Source organism: Chinchilla lanigera, unplaced genomic scaffold (genome assembly GCF_000276665.1).
Source record: "Chinchilla lanigera isolate Chin_1 unplaced genomic scaffold, ChiLan1.0 scaffold00050, whole genome shotgun sequence".
Lineage (NCBI taxonomy): Eukaryota > Metazoa > Chordata > Mammalia > Rodentia > Chinchillidae > Chinchilla > Chinchilla lanigera.
In genome coordinates this window covers 11,563,120-11,589,728 of record NW_004955451.1, presented here as the reverse complement: position 1 = coordinate 11,589,728, position 26,609 = coordinate 11,563,120, and the positions used below count along the sequence as shown (strand labels likewise).

Here is a 26,609-nt window from a genome sequence, read left to right as displayed (position 1 = left end):
GCCGCGCGCCCTGCGCCCCGCGCCCCGTGCTCTGCGCGCTCGCCTTGATGGTGGCGGCCAGCGGCCGCGTCGCCTCCGCCTTCAACCTGGACACCCGATTCCTGGTGGTGAAGGAAGCCGAGAACAGGGGCAGCCTTTTCGGCTACTCGGTCGCCCTCCACCAGCAGACAGAGCGGCAGCAGCGCTACCTGTAAGTGCCGCCGGCGGGGCGTAGGGAGGGAAGGAGTCCGTGTGCGAGGGTGCAGATTCGGATCCGGAGCCGGAGCCGGGTCGGAGCCCTGGGCCCGCAGGCCCCGGGGAGATGGGATGAAGGGGGCGGGTACCCGGGAAGCCCTCCGATTTGATTGCAGGGCCCGGAGCGAGGTGGAGGCTGGGGGGCGGTAATCACTGGCAAGTGCTGACCGGCCCGAACGTGTTGGACGCCGCCCTCCACCCTTGAGACCTCTCTTGGGGGCGGAAGTGGTATCTCAGCAGTTGAAGCCCCTGTGAACCAAGTACCTAGCATTAGCCTCTTTGCTCTGGGGCTGGGAGTTAGGGAAAACTGCAAGATGAACACCTATCTCCCCAACCCCTCGCCTGGGAAGAACCGCGAACACATCCATTTAGCCCCCCTCACACCTCGCATTTAGTCGGTGACCACGCCAGCCACGCCCTCTGGTCGGCTGTCTTGAGTGCTTGGCATTGCGTGCGGGAGCTGATGGGGAGCTGGGTTTGGAGCTGTCCGGAGGCTCTCTCTGATTCCACAAGAGGGGGCGGAGGAAGCCAGCGAGGCCTGGTGCGCCCACCCGCCAGCGCTGTCCTCTCCCACCAGACATCTTCCTGCATTCCACAGATGCATGTTGGATGGGCAGCTCTGAGTGTGTTTGTTTTGGTTTGAAGAGGGAAATGGTGTTTTTCTCTTTCTTCTCTTCTCCTTCCTAACAGCTGCGAGGAGAAGGAGCAGGAAGAGCTGGGCTTAGGGGAGGGAGGGGAGGAGACTGCATAGGGCTGCCTGCCCCCTACCCACCCTGTGTCCTCAGATCTAGAGGGACCTGTCCAGCTTCCAGAGGTTTCCTGTGCGGGCTCAGTGCCCTGGGGTTGGATTTTGGGGGAAGAGCGTGCCTGGAGGAGGTGAGGCTGCCCAGGGAGGGACCTGCCAGGCATCTCCTTGAGCTGAACCGAAGGACACAGGCAGGTTGAGGGTGTGCTAAAACCTCTCCCAGCTCTTCCTGGGGCCTGCAGAAACTTGAGGAAGCTTGCAGTGGTCAGAGTCCAGCATGTCTGCTTCAGTCTTGGGCCCTGCCCTGCTGCCCAGCCCCAGTCCAGTCTGCTACCTGGACTTAGCCTCTGCCTCCACCCTGCTCCTGTGAAGGTAAGGTCACCACACCCTTCCTGCCTGGGCAGTCAGTTGTGGTCTGGCTTTGGCCAACACTCTGTCTTTCAGAGGCCCTGAGTAACCATGGGTGGGTGCACATTTGTATGACACCAGCCCAGAAAACGATTATCATGTGTTTCCATTGTAAACCTGGGTGACAGTGAAGAAAAAGAGATCAGCCTAGTAAGAAAGTGTAAAAAATAATTCTGCAACACCCCCCACCCCCTGGCGGTGCAGCCTTGAGCAAGGTATTTCTCTTTCTGGGGCTGGTTTTCACCCCAGAGCAGTGGGCCCTCCATCTACCTGCTCCTTGCTACCTCAGGCAGCCTGGCGTTGTAGGAGGGAGAAACGCCTCCCAAGGGCCATTGCCAGCACTCTATTCTGAACCCGCCACTAACCTGAGTCTTAGGTTCCTCTTGGGCGTTTGGGGGGGGGCAGGAGTGTGGCTTCTTTTTATTGGATATTGGTGTGTAAAATGCCCTGCATGTGCCCACTTCACCAAGGAGTAACTGAAGGTGCTGAGCCTAGAATGTGGTACCCCTGTTTTGCCATGAGCCCCACCCAGGATGGCTGGGCAGAGGGGTTCTACTTTCCTTCCTAGGCAGCTAGAGGGATTTGGAGATCCTAGACTTCTGAGACAGGTGGCTTAATACATCCGTGTCTAGACCAGGTTGTGGGTCTCCCTTTAGGTGTCCTCAGTCTTGCCCAGGAGTGGTTCTATATCTTGACCCATCTTGCTAAGTTCAGTCCCCTGGCCCTTTGAGAGAACCAGCTGGGCTTAGCTGCAGCCAGCTGTGGAGCCAGATGTGAACAGCTGTCTACACAGCTCCAGGGAGCCAGCAAGCCAAGGTGTAGCCTCATATTCTGTTAGCCTCTGAGTCCTTTGGAAGAGCAGGTGGGTTCCTGGTCCTGGACAGGCCCTCTCTCTGAGGCTCACAGGTCCTGAAAGTATATGTAAAATCACGTGTGTTTGTACATTGTCCTGGGGGCAGGAGGAGGGGAGAGTGTGGTTTCTGTATTCTTAAAGAAGGCTTTCTTCTGGAAATGGTTAAGACTGCAGGGTGGACCCTCTTTGCTGCCCACTACCTTCATCTCTGGACTGGTGTTCCCTGAGCTTCCCATCTTTGGGAGTGAGGGGGAGGAGCAGGGGAGGATCGAGGCGCTTTGGGCTTCTTGGCGGCAAGCATAAGGGCCCCTTGGATCGAGAGGCACTGTTCCCCTGAAAGGCGGCTACTGACATCCCCTAGCCAGGCACCCACTTTGTTCTTCCTTCCTGGGAATGCAGGTGTCCTGGTCTGGCCTGACCTGCCTGGCTGTGGGATCCCTCTGGGCTCTTCCTCCCTCTTGCGCTTGCCTGGAAATAAGGGTGTCTGGGAGGCCTCTGGCGGGCGTGGCTGTGGCTCCTGGAAATGAGGTCATGGCTGAGGCCTGGCTTACCTGCCCTGCTCTCCTCAACATGTTTCCCTGGGCGGGGCGGGCGCCTGGCAGCCTCCGAGGCGCGTGCTCACAGAGACGGCCCAGCAGCTGCGGCCGCAGACAGTGCGGCTTTTTCCTCTGGCTCTGTCCGAGGACCAGTCTGGGCCAAGGGGCTGTAAAGCGGGTAGAAGGCAGGGAAGGCCCGATGGGGCTTGGTCAGAGCTCAGCAAAGGAGGACGATGACGTCCTTTGCAGTAGAAGCGATTGAGGTTGGAGGACAGAATGCTGTAAGGGGTCAAATATGGAGAAAAATACCAGAGAGCCAGGGAAAGGGAGAAGATGAGAAACAGCCTTGTTCTCGCTGAAGCTTTTTATCTGAGGCTCCACCAAGGCCTCTTTCTCATCCTTCCCATTCTCTTGCTGCCCCAGCTTGTTGCTCTGACTGGAGGGCTGTGGGGATCGTAAGCAGGGGCACAGGAGGACTGCGGGGACCTCAGTTCAGCCGCCAAAGGAGCAGCCTCTAGGGAGATGGCTAATTTGGGCAGCAGGGCTGGCACAGGGCTGGGATCCAGCCATCCCTGAGCTGCCTCCCGCCCCCCTGGGGCTCAGAGTAGGAGAGGAACACAGGACTCCAGGAGTAAGGCACTGGGGGTGCAGGGCCCTGAGTGCTAGACTGTGGGATCCCCCCTTCTCGTGGGAGCCGCCCGCACCTCCTTGAGCTGGTGAGACCTGGGAAGCTGAGTGGTGTAGACCCGGGCCTTAGGGGCTGGGGATTTAGCTCAGCCGCAAAAGCGCCTGCCTGGCAAGCGCAAGGTCGTGAGTTCGGTTCCCGGTACGGAGAAAAACCAAAAAAAAAAACAAAAAAGAAAGAATAGACCCGGGCCTTTTCCTCTAGGGTGAGCCAGCTTGATGGCCTGAGCCTCCTGGGCCCCACTTCCCAGCCTTCTTGGGTTCGGCGCCTTTGCACTTAGCTGCTCCATTAGCTCTGCACTGCCCAGTTGGGGCGCCGGGGCAGGGTGAGGAGGAGCTCTTCTGCCACTCACACTCCGAGGGCTCCCCAGAGACCAGAAGGGGTTTTCTGGCTGGAGCCAGATGAAAGGCTGTTTGAGAGCCCTTGAGAGCAATCATTTCACCCATCCGCCTACTTCCGGTGGGGGCTGGTATCCCTGCTGTGCTGTGCCCCCACCCAGCCCTGCTTGATTCCAGGAGAGGGGCAGCCTCTTCTGTCTCCCCTGCCTTTGACTGTGGCTGGGAGATGGGTTTAAGGGCTTTCTGGGAAGGGTCACCGTTTGGATTCTGATCTAGACCTGACCCAACAGCAGGTAGCTGCTGGAGGTGTTCATTTGCATGGTGATTTACGTTTTCATTTGCATATCAGTAAGCACCCTCCCATCCTCTGGGTTCTGCAGCCCCTGCCACATGCCCACCTAGCTATGGTTAGAAGAAGCTGGAGCTGATCTTCCCTCATGGCCTTCCCCCATCCATGTGCATTGGATCCCGGGCTGGGAGCCAGAGAGCCTTACAGGGCCTCGAATCGGGCCAAGTAAGGGCTAAAAATACCCTAGGGGGTGTGGGGGGGCCCTGTGGAATGTCCCAGGAAGGTGGGGCCTGGGATTAGGGCACTGGCCCTGCCTCACCATCCGTGGGCAGTGGCTCGCAAATGGCGGGAGGCTCTAGGTGGTTTGGAGATTTATTGCAAGTCAGCTGCCACTCACATCCAGATCCGCCCGCTCAGTACCTCAGCAGCTACGAGGAAGGGTCCCTCAGTCTCCTTAGGCTGAGGCCAGGGAATTAGGGGGCATGGAGTCCTGTTTCCTCTCAGGGTCCTCCTGCCCGGCAGCTTGGGCCAGTCAACGGCAGCACTGAGGACACTGCATGCTCCAGAAGGTCCCCGGGGACCCTTCTACCCCTTGAAGCCTGCAGGCCTTCATCAAGGTCATGGTAGCTGCCCGCCTCCACCTCCTGCCAATTCTGAGCTCCTGGGCTTGCGACCCCTTAGTGACTGCCTCATCCTCAGCCTGAGGAAGTCCTACTTCTGTGTCACGACCTTCTTGCTGTCAACAACCATAGCAGTCTGTCCTTCCCTCTATGCTCTTGTTTCCCTAACCAGGGAGGGCAGAAAATCCGGGGTCCCTGGCGGGCGTCCAGGTCAGGCGAGGCCAGTCCTGGTGCCCCAAGTGCTCACATCGGCCTGGGCTTCGTAGTCAGAAACCTTCGGCCGAGCGGACCCGTTTCTTCCTCCCACAAGCCGGGACAGCAGCTACGGCATTTAGAACTGAGGGACTTGGTTCCAGCAGGGAAAGGAAATTGCCAGAGCCGGGTCCCAAGTGCCCAGGTGGAGATGGTCCTTTCCCACGGGCACTGCTTCCTCCTCTCTCATCTCTCAGGCATGCAGCATACAGATGTCCATGGATGGCCAGACAGTGGCCTCCCCCAGGCACCTCCCCAGGCCAGATAGAAGGTGACTAACAGCGGCCCCCTGCCGTTCCCAGCGGTGCTCAGAGCACAAGTCTGCTTGGGGGAGCTTTGCCTCAGCACCCTGGAACACCTCCCAGGGTGAGGTCTGAGCTGCAGCCAGGCAGAGACCCCGCCCCTTCTCCAGCACCCCGAGGCAGTGCATTCCTGACTCCCAGTGGGCAGAGGCACCCAGGCCCCAGCATGCCCAGGCCCAGCCCTGCCCACTTCCTGCCACCCTCAAGCTGCAAGTCCCAGGCAGGGGCTGCAGGCACGGGTTGCGGAGCTGCTGGTGAGGCACTTGCTGGGCACGTTGCTCCGAGAGGAAGCCTCAGAGCGATAATGTTTCTGGGGCCAAATGGAGGGACCTCTCCAGCCTGTTGGGACTGAGGAGGGGTCTCCACAGAGAACGCCAACAGGCTGCAGGGAGATGCCGTGGGAAGCTGGCGTGGGAGAACTGGGGTCTCAGGCTGGGGTGACTGGATCCTATCCACTGGCCCGTGGTAGGTCGGCTGAGGAATTTGTCTCCTTCATAGACACCCCAAGGATCTGCGGCAGTGAGGGTCCCAGGTGCTCAGAGCTGGCATTCTAGGGGTGGTCCCTTGTGCCTTCTGCTCCAGTCTCCCCTCTGCTGTGGGATGGGTTGCCCGGGCCCTAAGCACCCTGCTGTCATTGTCCCCAAACCTGGATTCTGGGGGCAAAGCAGTAACCCTTGCTTGATCTCATCCTCTGGGAACCAGAGTTCTTAGGGCCACACTGTCCAAAGTGCCAGATACCCAGGGCCCCCACAGATCTTTCATGCTGCCACAAGGTGGGACGGGGATGTGGACACCATGCAGGTCACTTAGGGGCCTGGACCTTCTAGATCTTTTATGGGGGGGTGTTGAGACAGGGTCTCCCTATGTAGTTCAAGCTGGCCTTGAATTTACTATGCAGCCCAGGCTGGTCTCGAACTTGTGAAGATCTTCCCGCCTCAGCTTCCCAACTGCTGGAATTACAGGCTTGCGCCACAGTATCCAGCTTGGGACCTCCTAGATTTAAAATGGCATCAAGAGCAAGGGCTCAAGTTTCCATCTCTGCCCCATCCTCTCATAAGTTCTCCCTTCCCCTGCCCCCCTATGCTGGAATTTGAACCCTGGGTCACAACTCCTTCCATCTTCCTCTCTTCGGGTCTATCTTCAACTGGAGCCGAAAACAGTCTTTTGGAAACCAAGTTCTTGCCATGTCACTCACTTGCCTAAAATTCCTTTGTGGCTCTTCCAAGGCCCTGCCTGCCCTCCCCTTGGGTCCCTTCCTGGTGTTCTGGGTTCCATCTGTACCAGCAGGCCTGGTCCCTGAGTCACCCTGCTTGGTCATCCTCCCGGGCCCTTGAAGGCATGCGGTACTTTGCCTAAAGTGCCCTTTCCTTCTGCTCTGGGTCACCCTGGTCATTGTCCTTGGACCTGGGGCTCCTGTTCTTCTCCCCTCCCTAAGGAACCAGGTGGATTTGATCCTGTTCTCCTTCACGGAGGCCCCTGCTGAGCGGCCTGATTCTTGGCCAGCCCTCCCCTACGCTGGGCTTTCCTGGAGGGCATGGCAGGAGCCCGTTCCTGGCTGGGCTCCAGAGCCTGGCGCAGAACTGCCGCTCAGTGAATGCATGCCGAATAGCAAGTGGGCTGCAGGAGCCGGGGGAAGCCTGAGCCCTGGCCCACCTGCCTCCCTGCCCCTGCTCCCAGGCTCCTGGCTGGTGCCCCCCGGGACCTCGCAGTGCCTGATGGTTCCACCAACCGGACCGGTGCTGTGTACCTGTGCCCCCTCTCTGCCCTCAAGGACGACTGTGAGCGGATGGACATCACGGAGAAAAGTGAGGAGAAAGAGCGGGGACAGGGCCTGGAGGAGATGCAGGGCTCACTGGCGTGGCTGCTAGTGACTTCCCGTCCAGCTGGGAAGAGGGAGGGAGCCCTAGAGACTGGGGCAGCTCTCTAACGAGGGGCTGGAGAAGGGGTGCGAGGCGGGCTGTCCTGCTGGGGCGCAGGCCCCAGGGGGCCAGTGCCTTCCCTATGCAGGCTCTGGGCACTGGGGTATGTTGGAGGTGTCCTGGCTCATAATCCCTTCCGTGCCCACAGGTGACCCTAACCATCACATTATCGAGGACATGTGGCTTGGGGTGACTGTGGCCAGCCAGGGGCCTGCAGGCAGAGTCCTGGTAAGTGGACAGTGATGCTTAGCTCTGCCTCCCTCCCTCCTTCATGTCGCCAGGAGCTTGGAGGACAGCAGAGGGCATCTGTGCAGACATGTGCTGTGGCCTTTGCCGTGTCCCCTGTGGAGGCCATGTGTCTCCGCAGGCCTGTCTGTCCCCTACTCCCCGTGTTCCTGGGGAGGGCTGGTGTGTCTGGCACCCTCCCACGCTGAGCATGGCCTGGGTCATCATCCACTTCCTCCCCGCACCCACGGGGCGCTCAGCATTTGTGGAAATGAGCAGGGACTGGAACTCGGAGGAGGAAAGGGCAGAGAGGGCCCCAGGCGGCGGGCGCTGGCCTGGCTCCTTCCTGGGAGGCTGGCCGCCGGAAGAGGCACAGCCCTGCTGGCCCGGGCTCACCCGGCTCTGCTCTGGGGCCACTCCCTGCTGTCAGTGGTCACCTCCTGCCTACGTCCTACAGTGCTGAGTCCTGGGGTCTCAATGTCTGAGTCCCAAATAGACACTCTTTTTCATTGCTTAAACTGTGAAATGTACAGACTTTAAGTTTCTATGCGTTTTGACAAGTGTATACCCCTGTGTAAGCAACACCCGTGACAGATTCAGCATTATTTACGTCACCCCCTTCCAGTCACTGGCCACCTCCACCGCCATCACTGCTGTGACTTCTGTCACCTTCGAACGCTGCTGTGAGCTCCAGGTTTGCATCAGGTCACCAAAACATGGAGATGGCTGTGGGCTAGGAGACCATTTCAAGCTGTTCTAGACCCTGGGTCCTTAGCTATGAGCTACTCACCCATCCATCCACCCATTCATTCATTCATTCAACAGATACTTAGTGTGCTCCTACCCTGTATGGGAGTGGACAGGTTCATGTGATATGCTAGTGGTACTCACAGAAGAGGACAGAAAAAGCAAGTAAACAAAACTGAGAGCCTGTGTCTTGATTTTGTCTGGGCCCAGGTGATTTTAAGACACACACACACACACACACACACACACACACACACCCAGTGCTTGAGATAGAATCCAGGTCTTGTGCATGCTAGGCAAACACTCACACACTGAGTTACATCCCCATCCTAAACACCCTATTTTGATCCACTAATTTGCCCATATATACAAATGGAGCACCTGCATAGATCCTTCCCCTTCGCAAGGCAGCGCAGTGTCGTGCTTAAGAGCTCAGACTTTGGAGCCAGACAGCTTTGTTTTGAAAATGTTCTCTGTCTCTGTCTAGATGTGAGATCTGAGGCAGGTGCTAACCAATCTGTGCCTCAGTATCTAAAATAGGGCAAAGCATTGTCTCTATACCATCGTGTTGCCAGCAAGCTTCAGAGAGCTTTTATGGGAAGAGCTTAGAATTGTGCCTGGCATATAATATGAGGAATGATCCAAAAGTATGGTGTATGTTTAAATTTTTAAAATTTACTACAATAAAAAGACACATTGCCATTCATCCCCTTCAAAATCCTTCCCCTTGCTTTGCACACACATATCCCATCATGCTTTCTGCTTTCTGAAGCAGGTCTGGAAGTCCTCTTCCGTGCCTTTACATTGTACTAGCATGGCTGCCATGTGTCTTTTTTTTTCCTTTTTTGATGTCTTGAGCCCATTGAAAACGTTTACCTTTTGTGATCACTTTGACTCTGGGGAAGAGCTGGAAGTCACACCAGGGAATAAGGTGGATGAGGACACACTGCAGTACTGTGTATGAGGCTGCCTTTCTGTTGGAAGGCACTCAGCGGCAGCATTCACCATATTTTTTAATCATACTTTGTAAAGACACTCGGGGCAGAGGACTCCAGAGCTGCTTCAGAATTTGGCTCAAACCTTGGGATGAGTGTGTTCAAAGCAAGGGGCCGGATTCTGAGGGGGCTCATGGCCGTGTGTCTTCTACTGTATTAAAATTTTTTATTTAGGGGGCTGGAGATTTAGCTCAGTGGTACAGTGCCTGCCGGGCAAGTGCAAGGTCATGAGTTCGATTCCCGGTACTGGAAAAAAAAAAATTTTTTTTATTTGAATATCCACCGTATTTTTTGATCACCCCTTGTAGGTGCTTGGTAAGCATCAGCTGATGCCATTATGGTTAGTATTATTATCACTACTTAGTAACACTACTTTCATTAAGTAGACATGGTTGTGTGGGGACAGAGAGAAGTGAGCTCTCTGTAAATGGCCCCTTAGACCCAGAGGCCATTTCGGGGCCATTTAGATCCCCTCAGCTCTCCTTTCTCCAAGATCTCTAAGCCACTCTCAGATCCACACCTTGTGGCTCCCTACCACTGCTCTTGACCTTTGCAGCAGATTTCTGCATGCTGGGAGGGGGATGCAGGTTTAAGTATCACTGTGGGAACAAAAGCAGCCAGGAATCCTCCTCTGGCTCCTGTCCTGCAGAGCCAAGGGTGCCAGGGCGAAGGAGACAGCCTGCTGCCGCGGGTCCTGCTCCCGGCTAAGGCTGCGTGTGTTCGGCTCCCAGGTCTGTGCCCACCGATATACCCAGGTGCTTTGGTCGGGGTTGGAGGACCAGCGGCGCATGGTGGGCAAGTGCTATGTGCGGGGCAATGACCTGGAGCTGGACCCCAGCGACGACTGGCAGACCTATCACAATGACATGTGCAACAGCAACACCGACTACCTGGAGACGGGCATGTGCCAGCTGGGCAGCAGCGGCGGCTTCACCCAGAACACTGTGTACTTCGGTGCTCCTGGTGCTTACAACTGGAAAGGTGGGGACCGTGAGGGAAGGAAGGAGGAGCAGAGACCACGCGCCCCCCATTGGCCAGTGACCCAGACCTTCCACATAAGGGGTCAGACAGGTTCCTGTGCCAGCAGCAACTACCCTGCCATCTATTGTGTTCAAGCATTTACCATGCGCCCAGGACTGTTTTAGTCCTAAAATATTTTTATGAACCAAATAGTATTACATCCATTATACAGAAGAGAAAGCTGAGGCTTAGAGAAGTAAATTGCCCATGGTTAATAATAAGTTTTGAAACACAGATTTGAATGCAAGTCCATCTCACTTCACCTTAACCACTGAAAAAAATTGTTTTATTTTAACTTGATTTTTTGAGACAGGGTCTCACTTTGTAGTCCAGGCTGCCCTTGGGTTCACAGTGATCCTCCTGCCTCAGTCCCCTCAATTGTTGGGCTTACAGGCATGCGCCACTATGCCCGGCCTTAAAAGCTTATTTTAGAAACCAAATGTGCTCCTTATATAGCTACTAAATAGTACAGTAGGATTTGGTAGTTTAGAGGGTGAGGAAGTGTCACCTAGGGCCTACTACCCAGGAGCCAGGAGGATGGCGGGGGGCAGCCCTGCCTCTACAGCTAGCTCCCATGTGACTGTAAGCACATCAGTTTCCTGCCCTGAAGCCTCAGTTTTCTCATCTGCAAAATGGGAATCATCATTCCATCTCATAAAGTGCTCACAAATAAGAGGCATTGTTATTATTATGGGGGGGTCTGGATATGTTGGGAGAAAGGAGTGGTAACCGTATTCCCCTGTTCTCCCTTCCCAAATCCTTGTGCAGGAAACACCTACATGATTCAGCGGAAGGACTGGGATTTATCCGAGTACAGTTACAAGGAGCCGGAGAGTGAGGGAAACCTCTATATTGGTGAGTGCAGCGCTGGTGGCTCGCTGGGTGACAGAAAGGGAGGGCAGCTCAGTCCCTAGCACCCTGGGCCGGTGGCGGAGTGAGGACAGGGTGCAGGTGTGACAAGTGGCATCTGACTGAACTAGCATGCGCTTGTTGAGCACCACCCGTACGCCAGGCCTTGTTCCCAGCTCCCAAATGCAAAGCCACCACTCTCATGGTGCTCACAGTCCCGTGTGCAGGCAGGACTGGGGGCGGGAGGGGACAAGGCCACTGGCTTCTGGCGGCCGCTGGGGCCTTGATTGAACCCCTTTACCTCTGCCAGGGTACTCGGTGCAGGTGGGCAGAGCCATCTTGCAGCCCTCAGACATCACTGTGGTGACGGGTGCCCCGCGGCACCAACACAGAGGCGCCGTCCTCTTGCTGAGCCAGGAGGCGGGCGGAGACCTTCGGAAGAGGCAGATGCTGGAGGGCACTCAGGTGGGCGCTTACTTTGGCAGCGCCGTTGCCCTCGCAGACCTGAACAATGATGGGTAAGGATCTAGGGCATCCTGGGGGCCGGGGAGAGAAGCAGGTGCGTGGGCCAGCTCGAGGGTGAGGGAAGCTGTGCAGCTGTACTGTCTCCGGGGCTTTGCAGAGTTCCCGGGAGTCTGCGTGTTTGCATGTCATTTGCGGGACACCTGCACCTGCCTGTCTGTGGCTGCGTGCCTCTGGGCCGTCTGGTGTCATCTTTGCTTGCATGAGGACATGCAGTGCAGGCTGGCCTTGAACTCACTCTGTAGCCCAGGATGGACTTGAACTCATAGCGATCCTCCTGCTTCTGCTTCCCAAGTGCTGGGATGACAGTCTTGCACCGTCACACCCGGTGACACGTGTTTTCTATTTGGTGACCTTCCCATGGCCTGTGGCCAGATGTGCCATTCACACAGCTGTGTGCTCTGCACAATCACGTCTGTTAAATAAGGGCTCTGCTGCACGTCGGGGTCCGGGCTCACGCTCCCTTCCCCCCTCCTCCTGGCCTGTGCAGGTGGCAGGACCTCCTGGTGGGCGCTCCCTACTACTTCGAGCGGAAAGAGGAGGTGGGGGGTGCTGTTTATGTCTTCATGAACCAGGCGGGCACCTCCTTCCCTGCCGAGCCCTCCCTCCTTCTTCATGGCCCCAGTCGCTCCGGCTTTGGCTTCTCAGTGGCCAGCATTGGTGACATCAACCAGGATGGATTCCAGGGTAGGAGCCAGCGCCCCTCCCCCACTGACCGCCCGCCAGCTGCATACCAGGGTTGACGGATCCCACACGGGAGTGGGATGGGGCCCAGGTCTGGTTTGCTCAGAGCAGCTCTTGAGAAGGGACAGAGAGAAGAGGGGAGCAGCAGGGGCACTAGAAGGCACCCGGATCTAGCTGGCAATGTGGCATCTGTCAGAGACAGCCTGGGGGTGCTCTGGGGTGAGGGTGAGGGCACTGAAAGCCAGGCACTGAACTGGGGCTCTCCCCGTAGGTACCCGGACAGGGGCAGGGGACAACCAGAGGAAGTTCAGGAGCAGGGATGTGACATGATAGCCTGATGATACCTTAAAAGCTAATTTTGGAGCGGGGTGCAGGATGCAAGGAGCGGCAACGAGGCTGGGTGAGGTAGGGAGGTTAACAAAGCATACACCGCTGCAGGTGGGGTGGCGACGCCTGTAATTCCAGAGCTCCAAGAGGCTGAGGCAGGAGGTTCACAAGTTGGAGCCCAGCCTGGGAAACTTCGCAACTTAGTAAGACCTTGCCTAGAAAGAAAAAATAAGCAAAGGACTGGGGCTGAAGCTCAGTGTGAAGGCCCAGGGTTCAGTGTTCAGTACCATAATGAATGACTGAATGAATGAAGTATGACAGGTGGGGTGAGCAGGGTGGGCACAAGGTGGAGTTCCTAAATAGCGAGGTCATCACCAGTGCTCTGCAGCACTCGGGGACCAGTCGCACCTGAGGTGCCATGGGAGGGACAGGTGCGGGCCTGGGCTTCGTTGCCATGGGAGCGCTTGGCTTACCTGAAGTCACTTCTCTGAAAACCTGTTTCCCAGGACACTGCTGAGTACCAAGGGGAGGCTGGCGCCTCAGAGGAGGCAAAATGGTGCCAGGAGGTTCTTCCCACAAAGCCCACGCGCTCCCTACCGAAGGGCCCTTTGGTTTTTGCTTAGGACCGTGGACTCTTCCTTAGCATAGTTCCCTGGCAAGCTGGGCCTTCAGGGTGCCAGGCCTTATCAGGTCAAATGCAACAAGGAAGTCCGGTAATGTTTAAGAAGTTCATACAATGGGTGGTTTCTCATGGCAACAGTAGAAGTCAATCCACCACGGCCTGAGGATTGAAGTCTCAGTCCCAGTGTCAGGCAGACATGGGTTCAGACGTCCTCCTCTCTACTCTGTGCTGGGTTTTCTGAGCCTGCTTCCTCATCTGTGCATCGGGGACAAGAGTCCCTACGACACAGCACTTGTGAGAGGGTCAAGAGATGAGTGCTTTAATTAAAGGCCATCACCAGTGGGGACCCCTCCTTTTCGGACCCTGCTGGTAAACGTCATTGGAAGAGCCAGGATGTCCAGAGAGGAGACGGTAGGGGAATGGAAAGTAGGGGTCAGGGATGTGGGGCGCAGCTCGGCTGTGGCACTGGCTCGCTGTGTGACTCTGGGGAGGCCGCTTCCCCTCTCCTGAACCTCCTTTCCCACCTGTGAAAGGAGGCAAGCGGTGTCCGGGTGGTCTCAGCTTTAACCCGGAGCTGCAGGACTCCGCAGTTTCCCTGCTGCTCTGAGCACTACCTGCAGGCTCAGGTCAGGGCCGTTCTGGGTCTGGGTGCCTGCGGCACAGGGCTGGGGAGACGTGGGGCCTGCAGTCCCCGAGTGACCCTGCCCTGCCTCTCCTCTGCAGACATTGCTGTGGGCGCCCCATTCGAGGGCTTGGGCACAGTGTACATCTACCACAGCAGTTCCGACGGGCTCCTCAGACAGCCCCAGCAGGTATGGACGGACGGGGACGCAGCTGCTGCCCCTGCCAGCTGAGGTGGGCCTCCTCCTCCGCCTGTCCCCCTGGGCCCCACTCCCTAGAGCCTACCCCACGGCCTGTCCCCACCATGTCCCCCTGTCCCCAGGTCATCCAGGGAGAGAAGCTGGGGCTGCCTGGCCTGGCCACCTTCGGCTACTCTCTGAGTGGGCGGATGGATGTGGACGACAACCTCTACCCAGACCTGCTCGTAGGGAGCCTGTCAGACCACATCGTGCTGCTGCGGTGAGCCGGGGGACGCTGGACAGGGCCTGTCTCTCCTCTGTCCCTGTCTCCGTGGAGTCCCATCTCTGTGCACCAGGTCAGGGAAGCCTGCAGTCCAGGAGGCACTGACCTCTGCCTGGTTCTGTTTTCCCCGCAGGGCCCGACCTGTCATCAACATCCTGGACAAGACCTTGGTGGCCAGGCCAGCTGTCCTGGACCCCACACTTTGCACGGCCACTTCCTGGTGAGACTGTCAGCCCCTGCTCTGCCCACGCACTCCTCATGGTTGAGCAGGTCAGGAGGGGACCCAGTTCCCTGGTCCCTCCTCTGGCCACCCCTTATATCCCACCTTTAGAGGTTTTACTCTGGGGCCGGCACTAGCTAGCCACCCTCATGGAAAAGAGTGGTTCCTTGCAGGAGATAATGGGTGAATCGGGGGCAGTAGAGCCCAGTGGCTGGGAAGGGGAGCTCTGGACTGCCTGGCTCAAAGCCCAGCATTGCAGAGAGGGTACTGTGAGGAGCGTGGTCCCGGCAGAGAGGGAAGAAGAATGCACTTAGATGGATGCATGTGGGGAAGCCGGGAGAGCCAGCTTGGGCAGTTATTAATCTCTCACGCCTCAGATTCCTTTCCTGTAAGAGTTAATAACCACTTCAGGGGGCTGGTGATAATTAAATGAGACAGTGTACAAAACATCCCTAGCACAGCACTTGGCGCACCTTCAGTGCTCAGAAAATGTCAGTTGCTAAGAAAGTGATGACAGTGACAGTGACGGGGATCAGTCCCAGGTCACTGGGTGAAAGCGCGGGAAGCCGGGCAGGGAAGCAGCGGGTGGGTGGTGGAGGGAAATCCGGACTGGAGATCCCAACCCCGGGGTTCGAGACTGGGCTGGGCCCCAACTGACTGATGACTTCAGACAAACCCTTCTGCTCTCTGGGCCTGAGTGTCCCAGCAGTGACCTCTAACTTTGTTTTCTGTCACTCTATTGGGAATGAGAAGGAAGGGGTCAGTGAGAATTTAGAGCAGCTTTATGGACACCCCAGTTTTTTCTTTCCTGTCCCCAGAAAGGCCCTAGGTTCCCTTTCCCTCTTACAGGAGCCAGTTAGGGTCAGTCCCCTGGCATGTCCCACTGTGACCAGGTCCTCCTGTCCATCCCCCCAACAGCGTGCAGGTGGAGCTGTGCTTCGCTTACAACCAGAGCGCCGGGAACCCCAACTATAGGCGCAACATCAGTGAGTGCCGGGCACGGGGTGGGGGGCACGCTCGCCCGGCGCCTGCTGACTGCCCTGTCCACCTGCAGCCCTGGCCTACACCCTGGAAGCTGACCGGGACCACCGCCCACCCCGGCTCCGCTTTGCCCGAAGCCAGTCAGCCGTCTTCCACGGCTTCTTCTCCATGCCGGAGACGCGCTGCCAGACGCTGGAGCTGCTCCTGATGGTGAGGGAAGAGTGGGGCAGGAGGGGCTCCAGGATTCCTGGAGGAGGTGACTGGCGTCCCCCCCAGGTCAAAGGTGAGGGACAAGGGACTCCCCAGAGACAGGTTGGCATGCTGTAGGTCTGATGGATGAGGTCGAGGAAGTATAGTGCATAGCACCGAGCAGATGGCCAGGGAGAGCAAAGGCCCTGAGAAAGTGAGGGATGTGGGGGGTCACCTCTGGGGAAAAGGGTCCCTGACTGGGACATCAGAAACGGGGGTGGGGGAGCCTCACCCTGGGGACCTAGTGATGAAGGGAGGCTCAGTCCTGCCCCGCCTCCCCAGACCTTTGGAGAGGAGGAGCACCGCCCGAGCTGGGGTGGAGGTTCAAGATGGTAGAAAGACTCAACTTGTGGCCAACTTGTGGAGAGGGTTCAGCCTCACTGGGGGTCGTCAGCTCCTCCTCGGGGCTCAGGGTAATGTGAGGCTTCAGCCTGGAGCGGGGCAGGACCAGGCCTGGCTCAGCTGGCCCTTGATCCCCAGGATAACCTGCGCAACAAACTCTATCCCATCACCATCTCCATGAACTACTCGTTACCTCTGCGGATGCCCAAGCGCCCCCGGCTGGGGCCGTGGTCCCTGGATGCTTACCCGGTCCTCAACCAGGCGCAGGCTGTGGAGAACCACGTGCAGGTGGGCGAGGCGGGCCGGGAGGGCTGTAGGCTCAGAGGGCGCTGTCAGGGTGGAGCCCCTCATTCCGCCCTCTGTCCGCAGATCCAGTTCCAGAAGGCGTGCGGGCCTGACAACGTGTGTGAGAGCAACTTGGAGATGCGGGCGGCCTTCATGTCAGAGCAGGGGCAGCGGCTGAGCAGGTGGACACTGCATAGCACTGATTGGCCAATGGGGTAGCATGGTCCCATTGGCTAACAGGACTGGGGGGGTGGGCTTCATCAGTCAGGACAGGACCTCATTGGCCAATAGGACTTGGGGGCGGAGCTTTCATCTACAGGTGAGACTGCGTGCAGGGCTGAGCCTGGCCAGCCCAGAAGTAGCCCCGTCTAGTGGACCTGGGGCGAGCCCTAGGGGTGGGGCCTGTAGCTCAGTCCAGGGCTCCTTCCTCAGGCTCCAGTACAGCAGAGATGTCCGGAAATTGCTCCTGAGCATCAACGTGACCAACGCCCCGAGCCAGAAACGGGCTGGGGAAGATGCCCACGAGGCGCTGCTCACCCTGGAGGTCCCACCCGCCCTGCTGCTGTCCTCTGTGCGCCCTGTAAGTGCCCACCGGCCAGGCTCAGCCCAAGCAGGACTCCTCGCTGATTTGCGTGTCCTTTGTGTGCATCAGAATACTTCGTTGTGCGCCCGCCTCCTCCAGGCTGGGCCTCCTCTCCTCGCGCCTGTGTTTCCCTGCTTGGGAAACCTGGTTCTCAGGCCTCTTCGGTTTCTGCCCTGACCTTTCTTATCTTTCTTCCTCAGCCTGGGGCCTGCCAAGCTAATGAGACCATCCTGTGCGAGCTGGGGAACCCCTTCAAGCAGAACCACAGGGTGAGCCTTAGGCCTGGGCGCTGCTCCTCTGCCTCCTAGGCTGCCTTGAGGTCGGGGTCCAGAGGGGGCGGAGTGGGTTTAGGCAACTTCAGTAACTGCTCGATGTTGTGCAAACGTAGCAGAGATCTGGAGAATAGCAGAGCTGTCACGCAAGGGAGAAAAGGTGGGGAGGGAGATGGGGATAAATAAGGTGGAGACCCCTCGCCTAGAATGGGGGAAGAGGACTCCAGAGAAGCGCCTCCCTCGCTGAGCGTTGGCCCTTCTCTTCCCCGGGATGTTGCCCATTGGGTCCCCAAATGCCCGCTCTGTTTCCCTGACCCTGGCGGCAGATGGAACTGCTCATCGCCTTTGAGGTCAGCGGGGTGACGTTGCAAACGAGGGACCTGCAGGTGCAGCTGCAGCTGTCTACGTGAGTGACCGGTGAGGCCAGGCTGGCTGGGGCAGAAGTGGTGACCTCGGTCTCCTTCTGACCCCTGGCTTCCCGCCCCAGGTCGAGTTACCAGGACAATCTGCAGCCCTTGACCCTGACTCTGCTGGTGGACTACACGCTCCAGGCCTCGCTCAGCATGTGGGTGCTGCTCTGCTCCCCACCCTGCCCCCAGCCTGCCATGCCTGGGCCAGGGCCTCCCTGTCCCCAGGTGTCTCCTCCGGCATGCGCTTCCCCTGGGTCATCTTTTTCTTTAGCATCATTAATGTTATTGTCCTAATAGAGCTTGTAGGAGGACTCAGCAACACTAGGGCTACATGTTGGTTCTTGCCCTCAGTTTAGGGGGTGTTCTTTTTTTGGAGATGGAACCCAGGGCCTTGGCATGCCTGGCAAATCCTCTAACACTGAGCTACATTCCAGCCCTTTTGCCCTATGTTGCCCAGGGTAGCTTCAAACTTGCAATCCTCCTGCCTCAGCCTCCTCAGTAGCTGGGATTATAGGTGTGCACCACTGTGCCACACTTCAGCCATTTCTTGAATACTTGTGTGCTAAGGACTTTGTGTACATCCTCTCGTTGGTATCTCACAACCGCCCTGTGTTGTACAGACTATTATGAACTCCACCGTATAGATGAGGAAACAGTCTCAGAGAGGATAAAACTTACTGAGGCCATTGGTGAATGGCAGAGCTGGGGTTTATACCCAGGCCTGCCTGACATCAGAGGAGTTGTAGGTAACCAGCCTTGGTGCCCACCCTTCTGCCAGGGCCTCAGCCTCCTGCCCCTCCATGACTCAAGCATCTTTTTTACTCCTAGGGTGAATCACAGGCTGCAAAGCTTCTTTGGGGGGACAGTGATGGGTGAGTCAGGCATGAAAACTGTGGAAGATGTGGGAAGCCCCCTCAAATATGAATTCCAGGTAAGGGTACCTGTGTGGTCCTGGGTGGGGACTCCTGGGAAAGGAGGTGGTGGGGGGTGGGGGGATGGGGGGGTTTGGCTGGACCTGGGTCTGAGACTGGGAGGTGTTTTTTCAGAAGACAGTAACTATGACACCTCTTGTGCCCACAGGTGAGCCCTGTCGGGGAGGGGCTGGCTGCCCTGGGGACCCTGGTCCTAGGTCTGGAATGGCCCTATGAAGTTGCCAATGGCAAATGGCTGTTGTACCCTACGGAGATCACCATTCATGGCAATGGGTCCTGGCCCTGCCAGCCTCCCGGAGACCTGGTCAACCCTCTCAACCTCACACTCTCTGTAAGTTCACCAGCAGGGATGCTTCATTTGCATCTCATTTGCATATATTTAATTTGCATATTGTGGGGCAGAAAGGCTGCGTCTTGCCCTCCCTCTTTTTTTTTTTTTTTTTTTGGTTTTTCTCTGGTACCGGGAACCGAACTCATGACCTTGCGCTTGCCAGGCAGGCGCTTTTGCCGCTGATCTAAATCCCCAGCCCCTTGCCCTCCCTCTTGCCCTTTAGGAAGCTGACTCTCTCCCTGCCCTTTCCCTCCTACTTCTGCTCCCATTTCTTCCTCTCTTCCCAGCAAATCTCTTCTCCCTTCAGGACCCCAAGAACAGGCCGCAGCGCAGGCGGAGAGAGCTGGACCCCAGGGGAGACCAGGGCCCCCCACCCGTCACTCTGGCTGCTGCCAAGAAAGCCAAGTCTGAGACTGCGCTGGTGAGTGGCCAGGGGAGGGCTGCGGAGCGCTGCCACCACCCATTGCCAGGTGTGTGCAGCCAGGGGCCCACGGGGGAAGGGAGACAGAGATCCAGGCTGGTGAGGTGATGTGGGCCTTGCCCTCAGGAACCCTTAGACTGCGGGAGACTCGTCTCCTGTCCTCAGCGCCCCGCTCTGACAGGGGAGCATCCGGTAGTGAACCAAAGCGGGGGATGCTGGCCATGTTCCGAGGAGGCCCGACCTGTTGGGGAGCATACAGCACTCACAGCCTCGGACCCAAGGGCCGGGAGTGGGTGGAGTGGAAGACTGGGCCAGGATGCCCCCCGAGGGAGGGAGAGGGCCGGGGCTAGCTGGGAGGAGAGGCAGAGGGTGGTGTCCTGGGGCAGGTTTCAGGACAGGATCGGTGAGGGCCAGCTGGGACCTCCTTCACTTGCCGGGGACTAGGTTTCATGTGACCCATGTTCCTGGCCTCATATGGGCTTGGCCCAAAGAGTGTCTTGAACACGTTTTCGGGGAATCGGGGAACATGCGTGAGTGGCAAAGTGAAGTCAGGGGCGCTTTGGATCACCCACGGGTGGGACAAGGTCTAAGAGGGGTGAAGAGTGAGCAGCGAAGCGTGAAGAATTTGGAGACCCAGACTGGCTCCTGTCTTGTGTTTCCTGCCCGCCTCAGAACTGTGCCACTGGCCGCGCCCGCTGTGTGTGGCTGGAGTGTCCCCTCCCAGACGCCGCCTTCACCACCAACGTGACCGTGAAGGCCCGAGTGTGGAACAGCACGTTCATCGAGGTGAGGGCTGGGTGCTGGGGGCGAAGAGCAGAGCCAGGAAGGTCCTGTGACTGTGCCAGCCTCTCGTGCCACCTGGGACAGACATCTCCTGTTACTTGATTCCAGCTTTATGGGCCATTTGGTTTCTAGGACGTTGGCTCGGTCCTGCCACTGTAGTGCAAAAGCTGCCGTAGATAAGCGAATGGGCCTGGCTGTGTGCTGAGAAATACTTTATATACGAAAGCAGGTGCCAGGCCAGAGTTAGCCCACGGGCCTAGCCCAGACTGTGACCTTCGGTGTCACCCTCTGCTGTGCTGTCCAGCACAGGAACTGATGCTCAAGTGAGTAAGGGAAGGAAGGAAGGAAGGAAGGAAGGAAAGAAGGGAGGGAGGGAGGGAAGAAGGAAGGAAGGAAGGAGGGAAGGAAGAGTGAATGATGTACGTGTGTGCACAGAGGAGAGGTCTGGCTGACTCCTCCTTTGCGGGTGCTGCTTAAGGCTGCTGCCGGGTGGAAGGGCAAGGGTTGGGGTACGCAGGGTTAAGAGAGAGGCCGGGGGGGCTTCAGCTGCTGCCTTTGACCACCCTGTCCCGCTTCCAGGATTACAGAGACTTTGACCGAGTCAGGGTAGACGGCTGGGCCACGCTCTTCCTGCGAACCAGCGTCCCCTCCCTCAACATGGAGAACAAGACCACGTTGGTGAGCGCACATTGGACAAGGACAGTGGGCTCCTCCAGGGCAGGGGGCACAGGGCGTCTTTGGAGAGCACGTTGGCACCTTTAGCTATACGCTTTTCTGCCTTGGGATGCGTTAGGCTTGTCTGGAAGGTTTCTGGTGTCTGGATGTGCCTCGGAGTGCCTGAGTCTGTGTCCCCGGGGTGGGACCCCAGTCCCCTGTGTGATCCTGGTGAGCAGCTAGAATTGAGAGCCACCACCTGAGCTCCTTTGGTCCGCACAGCGGCTCCAGGAAAAGGAGGGCTGGGGTGGCATCTCTGCTGAGGACTGAAGACACAGGCGCAGAGAAACTGAGAGGCCTTCCCAAAGAGGCACCGCTTGTCAGGGTGGCACCCAGCATAACTGTGAGGAAGGGCTGGGTTCAAAGGCCCTCCTGAGGGGGGCAAGCGCTGCATCAACAAAGGGGTGTCCTTGGTCCCCCTGGGCCAGCTCCTTCCACGTGTGAGACTGTCCACATGGCAGAGAAGACAAATAATTGACCCAAGCATGGTGGTGCATGCCTGTTATCCCAGCCCTTGGGAGGCTGAGGCAGGAGGATCACCATGAGTGTGAGGCCAGCCTTGGCTACTTAGTGAAGTTAAGGCCAACATGAACTACACAGCGAGACCCTGTCTCAAAAAAACCAACCACCCACCCACTCAACCAACCAAACAAGCAAAAAAAGAGAGAAGCCGTTAAAAAGCTATTGGGTCCAATAAGAAAATCAGGAGCAAAGCATGGTGGTACATGCCTGTAATCCCAGCTACTTGAGTGGCTGAGGCAGGATGATTATCCAAACCCAGGAGTCAATATTATCAAGTTGTCAGTTCTTCCCAGATTGTTCCAGTCTCAGTAGGATTCAAGGAACTTGGAAAAATAAAGAAGGTTTCCAAACTGATTCTAAGTTACCTCCAGAGGAATTGCTAATAATTTTTGTGAAAACCACCGGGTATGGTGGAACACATCTGTAATTCCAGCTCTTAGGAGGCTGAGGCAGGAGGATCACCACAAGTTCAAGGCCAGCCTGGGCTACACAGTGAGTTTAGGGCCAGACTGAACTGCATAGCTAGACCCTGTCTCAAAAACAATTTTTTTTGTGCATGAAAAGGGTGTAAATGGAGATATGTAGAAGATATATATAGGGAAGCGGCTGGAGATTTAGCTCAGCGCCACAGCGCCTGCCTGGCAAACGCGAGGTCCTGAGTTTGATTCCCGGTACCAGAAAGAAAAAAAAAAAGAAAAGATATATATAGGGAGATAAATGGAGGGCTGGTTAAATACATTATTGTATATTTCCTAAAATAAATTACTGTGGTATAAAAGAGGTGCAGGGAGGCCCGGAAAGATCAATGTAACAGAAATTTAGTTTGATACAGACTGTGTTTTTTGTTTTGTTGTGTTTTGTTTTTCCGGTACCGGGAATCGAACTCATGACCTCATGCTTGCCAGGCAGGCGCTGTGCTGCTGAGGTAAATCCCCAGCCCACAGACTGTGTTTTTAATCAGTGCAGAAAGATTATTAAAGAGTGTTGGAAAAACACATTTGGAAAATAAAGACAAATCTCTACCTCACACCATAAACAAAAATACATGAGGTTAGATGAAATATTTAAATGTGGAATTAAACATATGTCAGGATAAAATACAGGGACTGATTTAATAGACCTTTAGTTAGTTGGACCTTGTGGCACAAGCCTGTAATTCTAGCACTCTGGGAAGCTCAGCAGAGACCCTGTCTCAAAATTAAAAATGGACTGGGCCAGGCATGGTGGAGCATGCCTTAATCCCAGCGCTGGGGAGGCTGAGGCAGGAGGATCAAGGAAAGTTTAAGGCTGGCCTGGGCTACATAGTGAGTTCAAGACCATCCTGGACTACATAGCAAGAGCCTGTTTCGAAAAACAAAACAAAACAAAAGGATGGGCTGGGGCCATAGGTCAGTGTGAAGGTCCTAGGTTCAGTCCCCAGGACCGAGGAGGAAAAGTAACCTTTAATTATGGAGAGAGTAAATTATCTTATTAAACTCAAAAGTCACAAAGGAAAAATTAGGGAAATTGGAATATATGAAAATTTAAATTTGTACATAGTAAAAGAGATGGTAAAGACACTAAAGGGACATCAGCTATACTCCTTTTTTAAAGTTTACAGAGTATATGGAAAAGTATTGGTATACTTGTATACCAATATATAGATATGTTTATATATAAGCATTTAAAGATAAAATGTATAAAAGAACAGTGTATATAAGGTGAAATATAAAGTTTTCGTTTTTTAGGACAGGGTCTCACTAGGCAGCGCAGGCTGGCCTTGAACTTACTTCCATCCTCCTGCCTCAGCCTCTCAGGCATCTAGCACCACACCCTGTGAAATACAAATGTTTAACTTAGAAAGCAATAAAAAAAAAATAACAGGAATGAGTGGAGGATGTGAAAAAAGTGTTGTCTGGTGCTGATAGGGGAACGAGGTGGTGCTGGCTGGAGTATAAATCAGTGGGTTCCTTTTGGAGATGAATTTGTCAATATCCATTAAAATTTAAAGCACCCATTTCCTTTGCTCGAGCCCAGGATAGCCTGTCCTCGGGAGCTAGTGAGACGAGTGTGCAAACATACACATACCGGGGTATTTTAGAGCATTGTTGAGAAGGGCAGAGAGAGATGCCGCGATATCTTTCAGTGGGAGGCTGCTTCAGCCCACAGTGGCGCATTTCCTACGATGACTGTGGCCCCAGAAGAGGTTGGCTTGGGCTCTGTCTGTCGACAGGGGGAGATGATCCCACTGGGAGAGGAAAAAACAGCTTGCATGAGAGCGGGCGCAGGCTGGGTGCATCCGTAGGGATCGCACACATTAAAAAGTGAGTTCCTGGAGGTACTTGTTAGTTGAGAGTAAAATGCCTGGGAACCTTTAATTTTCTTTGTATCAAACATTTTAAAAATAGAGATGAGCCACAGAGTGGTGCAGTAACTTGCCCAAGGTCACACAGCTAGTGAGGAACACAACTAGACTCGAACCCAGGTCGTCTGGCTCCCGAGCCTGTACCTTAGCCATGCTGCTTTGTATGAGGTAGGCAGGTGGATGCCCTTATCAGAGGGTTCTAGATGAAGATTCAGGGATGTAATTCCTTGTCTAAGGTCACACCCCATCTAGATGGACCTGGTACCCAAGCCGGATTGTGTGCACGGCAGCGGGTCTGAGGCTGTGCCCAGGGAGCCAGGTCTGTGTAGTAGAGAAGCAGGACCCACACACCTGCTGGGATCAGGCTGGCGGGCAAGGGCTTTTTCCAGTCCCTGGCTGCCCCCTACTGGCAGGAGGTCAAACAGCAGGGTCTCGGGCACAGCCAGGAAGAGAAGGGATCCTATGAGGTCTGTGGGGGCGGGGGGGGGGGGCAGACACAGGACGCAGCGCGGCTTCTGTGCCCCCAGTTCTCTGTGGACATCGACTCAGACCTGGTGGAGGAGCTGCCGGCCGAGATCGAGCTGTGGCTAGTGCTGGTGTCCGTGGGTGCGGGGCTGCTGCTCTTGGGACTGATCATCGTCTTGCTGTGGAAGGTCAGCACCCAGCCCGCCTGCAGGAACTCCGCTCCCACCAGCCCCTGCTCACCGACCCTCCCTCCACCCTGCGGCTCCCCATCCCTGTCATCTCCATCACAGCGCCCCCACCCGGCTTCCAGTTCTCCCCCGCCTGGGTTGACCGACCGGGGGAGCTGCAAGCTGGAGTGGGGGAACCCAGGAGATCCGGCATCTGGCCGCACCCCCAGGCTGAGGCCGGGGTCCAGGCCTCCAGGTCCCCCATCCTAAGCCCCGGCCCCCGAGTACTGCTGGCGGGGACACCCCAGGGCCCCTGATGGCACCTCCCACCTCCTCCCCCCAGTGTGGCTTCTTCAAGCGAGCCCGCACTCGCGCCCTGTATGAAGCCAAGAGGCAGAAGGCGGAGATGAAGAGCCAGCCGTCAGAGACAGAGAGGCTGACGGACGACTACTGAGGGGGCAGCCCCTGCCCCGGCCCACCCGGGTAACGCGGCCTACGGGCCCTGCTCCCCGAGCCCCCAGCCGGCCGGGGCCTCTGACTCTGTCCTGTCTGCGCCTCTTCCTTTAGGGGCCAGCTGTGCCCTCACCTGTCCCCGCCACCACCGGGGAGGGCAGGCCACTGTCTGACTTCCCCTCCGTCCCCCGGGTCTGGCTGTGATGGACTTGGAGCCCCAAGATGTACCCTGAGACCCCTCCATGATCACTTCCTGGGGACTAGAAAAAAGTCACAGCCAAGGCCAGGGCCATCCGTGCGGCCACGGGGCTTGTCCGGAATGATCCCGTACCGGCATCCCGCCCCAGGAAAGGAGGGGAACCTGCGCCGCCCCTCCTGAGTACCCCCCAGTAACCGGCTGTCCCCCTCCCAGCCCATCCCGGGTGCCCCCGCCTCTCCTCCCCTGCCACGCTGCCCCAGGTCCCTGCGGCTGCCTTTCATTTCCATCCGCCTCCCCTCTGCTCTCCGCTTTCCGCTGCTCCTCTTCCCCCGGCCCCAGGGAGAAGCTTGTTTCAGTGCAGAGAGACGCGGGGGGGCGCTTGTGAGTCAAGGTCCTAGCTTTGGGGACGCCGGGCGCACCTAGTCCCTGTCTGAGCCTGGACGCTGATGTGCTTTCTCTTCTCCCCAACCTCAGTGTGACTTCTTTAGGCGGACCCGCTACTACCGGATCATGCCCAAGTACCACGCTGTGCGCATCCGGGAAGAAGAGCGCTACCCACCTCCAGGGGGCACTGTGCCCACCAAGAAGCACTGGGTCACCAGCTGGCAGACCCGGGACCGATACTACTGACGTCCTCCTGATCCCAAGCCGTCTCCCCACGTCCCTTCTTCCTATTTATCCTTAAGTTATGCCTCTGACAGCCCGCAGGGGGCGCTGCCGCGGGCCATCTCCCTGCAGGACTTGCCGAGCCAACGCACTGTTCCCCGAGTCTGGGTGCACGGGGGGCTCACTGCTCCTGGCTTGTGCTTGTGCAGCACGGGTGATGCATGGACGCACCTTGTGCCAGTCTCTGCGCGTGCCAAACCAAGCGGCTCTGCCAAAGCAGAAGGAAAAGACCCCCTGCGTGGTGACACCCCCCTCTCACACTGGGTCCACCCTGAGCCAAAACCACTGGACCGACTTCGCTGCCGAGCGTAAACTACTGACAGGGAGCAGCGGCTTCCCGGCCCCTACACGATGCAGCTGTGCCCGGCCAAGGGCTGCCCAGGGGGCATTTACGTGACCAGAGAACAAATAAGCCGGAAAGCAGGTCCCAGAAAGGCTTCCTTCCATGACTCTGATGCCTTTCTCCTGGCCATGGACCAAACTAGCAGGGAACACAGCCCAAAGGGACAGAGAGACAACGGACGGCGCAGATGGCCACTCTGGGACTGCCCTGGAGCATAGTGGAAGCCTCTGGAGGGCAGGGGACCAGCCCTGGGCCAAGCAGACACTGCAGGACGAGGAGATACCAGTTCCCACCTACCCCTACCCCCGCCCCCCAGCCTCAGAAGTGCCTGGAGAGGCCCCACAAGATGTCAGAGGAAGTGACGCTTGAATGTAGGGCAGGGGCAGAGCCCTGTCCCCAGCCCAGCTGGCCAGGCCCCACTCTGTCCCCACTGACCACGGAATGGGGCCTAGAGGTGATGTTCTTGGCTGTCGTTGGCTTTCAGAGCCTCCCTGGCTGCCCCTCCCACATGGGCTGTGTGTGAGGCCCATAGCAGTTGAGGCTGGTCCCCCGTACCTCCTCTGGCTGCCCCTCCCACCCACGGTACTGTAGCAGGGGGCTCCCACGCCCCCCCTTGTGCCTTCTTTGTATACGGGCTTCTCACGGCAACCAATAAACAGCTCCCAGTTTGTA

At 57.0% G+C, this 26,609-nt stretch overlaps 1 protein-coding gene across 2 annotated transcripts in view; it reads left to right on the top strand.

Annotated features, from left to right (window-relative positions):
• Itga3 (integrin, alpha 3 (antigen CD49C, alpha 3 subunit of VLA-3 receptor)) overlaps window positions 1-26,609 on the top strand; it is a gene marked incomplete in the record, with an annotated part of 27,000 nt that extends 391 nt beyond the window's left edge. The window contains 26 exon segments of one of the 2 annotated variants that reach the window (XM_005394595.2): window positions 1-190; window positions 6,940-7,067; window positions 7,330-7,409; window positions 9,880-10,129; window positions 10,937-11,023; window positions 11,328-11,535; window positions 12,030-12,226; window positions 13,896-13,984; window positions 14,116-14,252; window positions 14,389-14,475; window positions 15,394-15,461; window positions 15,530-15,666; window positions 16,186-16,335; window positions 16,417-16,514; window positions 16,765-16,912; window positions 17,116-17,184; window positions 17,514-17,593; window positions 17,675-17,752; window positions 18,426-18,528; window positions 18,678-18,860; window positions 19,168-19,281; window positions 19,954-20,067; window positions 20,644-20,742; window positions 24,172-24,297; window positions 24,620-24,759; window positions 25,403-26,609. In XM_005394595.2, the coding sequence (XP_005394652.2) occupies window positions 1-190; window positions 6,940-7,067; window positions 7,330-7,409; window positions 9,880-10,129; window positions 10,937-11,023; window positions 11,328-11,535; window positions 12,030-12,226; window positions 13,896-13,984; window positions 14,116-14,252; window positions 14,389-14,475; window positions 15,394-15,461; window positions 15,530-15,666; window positions 16,186-16,335; window positions 16,417-16,514; window positions 16,765-16,912; window positions 17,116-17,184; window positions 17,514-17,593; window positions 17,675-17,752; window positions 18,426-18,528; window positions 18,678-18,860; window positions 19,168-19,281; window positions 19,954-20,067; window positions 20,644-20,742; window positions 24,172-24,297; window positions 24,620-24,730 (3,131 nt within the window). 2 annotated transcript variants of the gene reach the window in all.